General features: G+C 41.0%; 1 protein-coding gene across 1 annotated transcript; it reads left to right on the top strand.

The window, feature by feature from the left end:
• Nucleotides 1-1,952: 1,952 nt before the first annotated feature.
• LOC311125651 (sialoadhesin-like) lies at nt 1,953-5,203 on the top strand (the record flags this gene model as incomplete). The annotated part of the gene is made up of 9 exons (XM_084199685.1): nt 1,953-2,166; nt 2,424-2,783; nt 2,904-3,128; nt 3,345-3,671; nt 3,831-4,085; nt 4,325-4,444; nt 4,657-4,753; nt 4,838-4,892; nt 4,982-5,203. The coding sequence occupies 9 exons, from the start codon at nt 1,953-1,955 to the stop codon at nt 5,201-5,203; spliced, it is 1,875 nt and encodes a 624-aa protein (XP_084055811.1).
• Between the last annotated feature and the right edge of the window lie 1,732 nt (nt 5,204-6,935).

Here is a 6,935-nt window from a genome sequence, read left to right on the forward strand (position 1 = left end):
TAATTGCGCCAACAGTTGTTGCCTTCTCACCAAGCTGCTTGCCTATTGTCCTGTTGCCCATCCCAGCCTTGTGCAGGTCTACAATTTTATCCCTGATGTCCTTACACAGCTCTCTGGTCTTGGCCATTGTGGAGAGGTTGGAGTCTGTTTGATTGAGTGTTTGGACAGGTGTCTTTTATACAGGTAACGAGTTCAAACAGGTTCAGTTAATACAGGTAATGAGTGGAGAACAGGAGGGCTTCTTACAGAAAAACTAACAGGTCTGTGAGAGCCGGAATTCTTACTGGTTGGTAGGTGATCAAATACTTATGTCATGCAATAAAATGCAAATTAATTACTTAAAAATCATACAATGTGATTTTCTGGATTTTTGTTTTAGATTCCGTCTCTCACAGTTGAAGTGTACCTATGATAAAAATGACAGACCTCTACATGCTTTGGAAGTAGGAAAACCTGCAAAATCGGCAGTGTATCAAATACTTGTTCTCCCCACTGTATGTATGTATGTATGTGTGTGTATGTGTGTATGTGTGTGTGTATGTGTGTGTGTGTGTGTGTGTGTGTGTGTGTGTGTGTGTGTGTGTGTGTGTGTGTGTGTGTGTGTCACTTGATGTTTAGCCTCACTGCTTGGGGATAGGAGCAATCATTGAACCTGGTGGTCAGTCTTCAGGCTGCTGTACAGCTTGACGGACCGTAGAGTATTGAACATTTATCCTCCTTTATTTGGAGTTCTGAGAATAAAACAACTTCAGAACAATCAATATAGAAATATCTGTTTACAGTACTACAGATCTGTTCAATAAGTGATTGTTGTTGTTGTTGATGTTGTTGATGATGATGATGACTTTATTTAATCCATTAGGAAATTATTTTTGCATCATACATCATGTCATCTTAAATAGAAAGACGTAGACAGACATGAAACACGTCACACACATTAAATACATATAGACTTACAGACAGACAGTAATCACATAGACAACCATATAGCACAATACAACTCAACACAATATGAGCCTGGTTCATTTTCAGTAATGAGGCCCTGTACCCCATTTACAGTTTATACTCCAATGTATCAGGTGTAGTTATTCACCAGCTATAGAGTGAGCTGTTGTTTATGTTTCTAAGACTGCAGGGTGGGAGATGCAACAATGGCCTTGAGAACAGCAGGAAGTGTGTTGGTGGTCTTTCTCTGGTCTGTAGCAGGTATGGTCTCATTCTTATATTTTAGTTGCTCTGTTTAACAATCTACAGACATTTCTAAAAGGATAAGAATCATAATATTATTCTGGTGTGTTCTGTTAGGCGTCTCCACTTCCCTTTAAATAGTTATCTTTCACACCTCACTGAGTGATGCTTATCTGTGGTTTCCATTCACACTCAACTCAACAACTACGGCAACAAATTGTGGACAAACCCTACTGTTAGTGTGAGCCAAAAGACCTTGACTTAATTATGATACCATTGTATTGTGTGACTGTGTTTCAGTGGTACTGGGTCAGAATGGCTGGAGTGTGAGCTGCACCAAGAATAGTATCTGTACCTTGAAGGGGTCATCAGTGGAGCTGTCCTGCTCCTACACATATCCCAGAGGTTATACAGTCACGACAACCAAATGGTATAAATGGAACAAATGGAGCTGGACTGAAATCCAAGATAAATATGAGGATCGTATAGAGTACCGTGGGAACAAGGAGAATGACTGCACCCTGAGAATCACAGACCTGAGAGAGGAGGATTCAGCATCATATTACTTCTCATTTACAGCTTGCTTATTGACATATGGCCCATATGTTACTCTCTCTGTCACAGGTACTGTAATCTGACATAAAGAGTATAGTTACCACTTCAAATGATTTATTACATTTTCAGTGAGAACCTTGGAATGGTGCTGACAGACAGATGTTCTCCATTGTTGTTTCATAACTTCAGATCTAAAGGTGACTGTGGGAATGTGGACAAGAGGGGAGTATTGGAAGACACTGACCTGCAGCACCACCTGTACTCTGACTGACAACCCCAACCCCACCTTCATCTGGTACAAGAACGGACATAATCTAGATGAGAGCACCTCCCCCCAGTCCAAAGACCCAGTCTCCAGTAACTATGAAGACAGCTACTCCTGTGCTGTAAAAGGCCATGAGGATCTCCGGTCTCCTGCAGTCTGTGAGTGTGGATTAAACCCTGACAAAGCCTGTAAACTGAAAAGTTGGTGATGACTTATTAAATGCTCAGAAACTTCCATTTACATTTACTGTTGAAGTAAACTACAATATTTCCAAAGTGGAACTTGCTATTGATATATTCTTGGCAATAAACATTTATAAAATAAAATAAATGAAATAACACAAATCTTTATGTTTCAGGCATTCAGAGTCAGGAAATACAGTATAATGTACTCATCTGATTCCATTATATTTCAGGTGTCCAGGGTCAGGACTGCAACAGAGTGACTTACACCAAGAGGAGAATCTGTGTCTTGAAGGGGTCATCAGTGGACATATCATGTACTTATGGCAGTGGTTATGATACCGTCACATCATCACTCTGGTTTAGTCCTAAACAGAGTGCTAGGTGGAGTGATAAGTTGATCCCTGAGGACATAACCACAGACCCAGGGTATGCAGGTCGTGTGGAGTATGGTGGAGAGAAGGAGAGAGGTCACTCCACCCTGAGAATCACAGATCTGAGAGAAGAGGACTCAGCTGAGTACAAGTTCATATTCAACACACATACATCAAGATGGGGATACAGCTTCACTGGAACAACTCTGACTGTCAGAGGTTACACTGAACAAATGATCATGTTTATACATACATTTCTATGTGATGTTTAATTATAATTATTTTATCCATAATACTTGATTGATTTAAGTATCTTGTTGTCATTTCCCCTGTATTCAGACCTGCAGGTGAAGGTGACTGCTGCCACAGAGGCAGGAAGGAGGACACTGACCTGTACCACCACCTGTACTCTGACTGACAACCCCAACCCCACCTACATCTGGTACAAGAAGGGACACTATGTAAAGGAGGACTCATCCAGCTTGTACTCAGACTACTTTAGTGATAAAGACAGTTACTCCTGTGCTGTAAAAGGCCATGAGGATCTCCACTCTCCTGCACTGTGTGAGTGTGGACTTTTTCTTTAAGATGTAATATCAATACAGTTTTGTTCAGGTTGTGAGACTTAATTAAATGAATCAGTAAATATCGATCATTATTTAATAATTATATGGTTTTCACTACTGTAAACTGTTTAACTAGTTTTCTTCTACTTTATAAACAACATCAGTTGTAATTAAAGATTTATATAAGGTGTTATATTGTCTTTTTGTGTTTCAGGTAAGAAGTGTTGGGGTGTGACTTACACCCATCAGAGTATCTGTGCCTTGAAGGGGTCAACAGTGGACATATCCTGCTCTTACACATATCCCAGTTATCATGAGATCAAAAAAGCTTTCTGGTTTACTAAATGGTCTGGTATGGATACTGAAGATCTGAGCTCAGTGCCAGGGTATGAGGGTCATATTGAGTACCTTGGGGATAAGAAGAGTGACTGTACCCTGAGAATCACAGACCTGAGATTGAATGACTCTGCTGGATACAGGTTCAGATTGATAACATCCGGAGGAAAGTTTGCTGGCTCACCTGTCTCCCTGACTGTCACAGGTAATCTGTCACACATCTCACATCTATTACTGTAATGACCTTATTAAGGGCAGTCATCCAGACACAGTAGTGGTATGTGACAGAAAAAAACAAATCTAGTATATCATATAAGAGGACATATATAGGAGGAGACTAATGATGTGTTTCCTTTTTCTCTAGATGTTGTGTTGGAGATGGATCCTACATCTGTGTCAGAGAGGGAGAATGTCACACTGACATGTAGAACCAAATGTACACTGGACCCCATCACAGCCTACAGTTGGTATAAGAATGGACAGCCTATACCAAACAGCAACACCTACTCTCCTGTCTATAGCCTATTCTCAGTCAGCAGTGAGGATGCAGGCAGATACTCCTGTGCTGTGGAAGGCCATGAGGATCTCCCCTCTCCTGAAGACACTCTCAATGTTAGATGTAAGTACATGGGGTTTAAAAGAGGGTGAATCTAAATGTAATTGTGTGGAAAAGTACAATTATGGAAAGTTTATATAATATTTTTTTTACATCAGATGGACCAAGGAACACCTCAGTGTCAGTCAGTCCCTCTGGTGAAATAGTGGAGGGCAGTTCAGTGACTCTGACCTGCAGCAGTGATGCCAACCCACCTGTGGACAAATACACCTGGTACAAGAAGAACGTAACCTCACCAAAAGCATCAGGACAGACTTACAACATCCTCAACTTCAGCTATGAGGACAGAGGAGAATACTACTGTGAGGCCCAGAATGGAAGAGGATCTATGAACTCTGCAGCTCAGATGATCACTGTAGCAGGTAAAGTTCCATCTTCAATATTTCAATACAATAATATGTTCAATAAGAAATGATGTTTCAAGGTAATCTTCTTCTAGTTTGCCTTATTACACTTTGGTTTATAACTATGCATAGGCTTATATATACAAGTATTGCATTATTGTCCTGTATTGCCGTATATTCATTTTCAGTTTATAATAACATGGACTCATATCATCTATATCATCTTTTAGGGAAACAAACCTCAGTTATGACTCCAGCTGTAGGAATCACAGTGATTGTTCTGGTTCTCATACTGGCTTCATGTCTCTTTGGCTTCATGTGGTTAAGGTGAGTGAAAATGCATATTTTAAAGATTGTTTCACTTTATTAACTTCATTAACTCATTCATATATTCATTCATTCACAAAACAGGAAGAAAGCATTCAAAACCACCTCTGACACAAGACACACAGCAGACATGGGACAGGTGAGTCTTATTGCTTTGTGGGACATTTCTACTCTTCGTACTGTCTGTCCCCAGGTCTATTTATTTTCTCTGTCCTCTCTCTCCATCAGGGAGACTCTAGTCCAGTGTATGACAACGTCTCAGGCATGGCCATGACCCCTGCTGCAGTACAGAGAGTGGACACAGACGAGCAGGATGACGTTCACTACGCCAGCGTCCACTTCTCTCACTCCAAAAACCAGGAAGTGCCTCTGTACTCCCCTGTCCAACTGCCTCAACCCCAGAAACAGGATGATGATGTCCTGTACGCTGCTGTGAAATTCACCAAGTGAGCATATTCTGCCTTTACAACAACATAGAGTCAATACTAGAACATTGTGACCACACAGACAGCATCAAGGTCATTCATATGTTGCTGCTTATTGAAGATGTAGACAATGATGTCATCAATATGTAAAACAGTTGACCCCTAGTGACCAGCCATTGTTCCCTGAGAACTCCCTCCATTAACATCTGAAGGGTTGAAGGAGCATTCTTCAGGTCAAATGACATTTACTATGACATGTCTATAATGAAGGAGTGATGTGATGTGATGAGGGTTTCAAGGAACTGTTCTGTCTACGTTCCAAATGGCACCCTATTCCCTATTTAGTGCACTACTGGTCACAAGTACCTCACTATAAGGGAGTAGGGTGCCATTCGGGACACACATTCAGTTTCATTTCTGTTTCTTTCTCCAGGTCTGCGGTGGCACAAGCAGTCTACAGTACAGTCAACAAACACAGAACCAGGAAGACCTGAACACAACAAACCCAGAACCAGGAAGACCTGAACACAACAAACCCAGAACCAGGAAGACCTGAACACAACAAACCCAGAACCAGGAAGACCTGAACACAACAAACCCAGAACCAGGAAGACCTGAACACAACAAACCCAGAACCAGGAAGACCTGAACACAACAAACCCAGAACCAGGAAGACCTGAACACAACAAACACAGAACCAGGAAGACCTGAACACAACAAACACAGAACCAGGAAGACCTGAACACAACAAACACAGAACCAGGAAGACCTGAACACAACAAACACAGAACCAGGAAGACCTGAACACAACAAAAGGCGTGGTATATATAACCGTATACCACGGGTATGACAGAAAAGTACTATTTACTGTTCTAATTACGTTGGTAACCAGTTCATAATAGCAATAAGGCACCTACAGGGTAGTTTGGGTCCTGGATGCTGATAGGCTGAAACAGCATTTCAGCCGTGTGTCCTGTATATCAGACAATATACCACGGGTGTGACGCAAAAATACTTGTTTACTTTTCTATTTATGTTGGTAACCAGTTTATAATAGCAATAAGGCACCTCAGGGGTTTGTAGTCTATGGCCAATATACCACGGCATATCCGCTTTGTGTCAAAAACAGCCCTTAGCCATGGTATAATTAAGCAATAAGGCACCTCTGGGGTTTTTGGAATGTTACCAATATACCACGGCAAAGGGCTGTTTCCAAGCACTCCACGTTGCGTTGTGCGTAAGAACAGCCCTTAGCCGTGGTATATTGGCCACATACCACACCCCTCTGACCTTATTGCTTAATTATACCACGGCTAAGGGTATAATAATATATGCCATCTAGCAGAAACTTTTATCCAAAGTCATTCACACAATCATTACAGTCATGAGTGCATCTGTCTTTCATATTGGTAGTCCCAGCAGGAATCTAACCCATGCGCCATGCTGTAGAAATTGAGCCACACAGGACTACTCTATTCAAACTTAGAGTAGGAGTTCTGATCTAGGGTCAGTTTTGACTTTTAACCTCTTAAGGATCTGACCCTTTTTTTCAATTTTCGCCTAAAATGACATACTCAAATCTAACTGCCTGTAGCTCAGGACCTAAAGCAAGGATATGCATATTCTTGATACCATTTGATAGGAAACACTTTGAAGTTTGTGGAAATGTCAAATTAATGTAGGAGAATATAACACATTAGATCTGGTTAAAGATCATACAAACAAAAAAACATAAGTTTCATTTTTTCTTTTTTTGT

The sequence above is a fragment of the Coregonus lavaretus genome (genome assembly GCF_964263955.1).
Source record: "Coregonus lavaretus genome assembly, contig: HAP1_SCAFFOLD_662, whole genome shotgun sequence".
Taxonomy (NCBI): Eukaryota; Metazoa; Chordata; class Actinopteri; order Salmoniformes; family Salmonidae; genus Coregonus; species Coregonus lavaretus.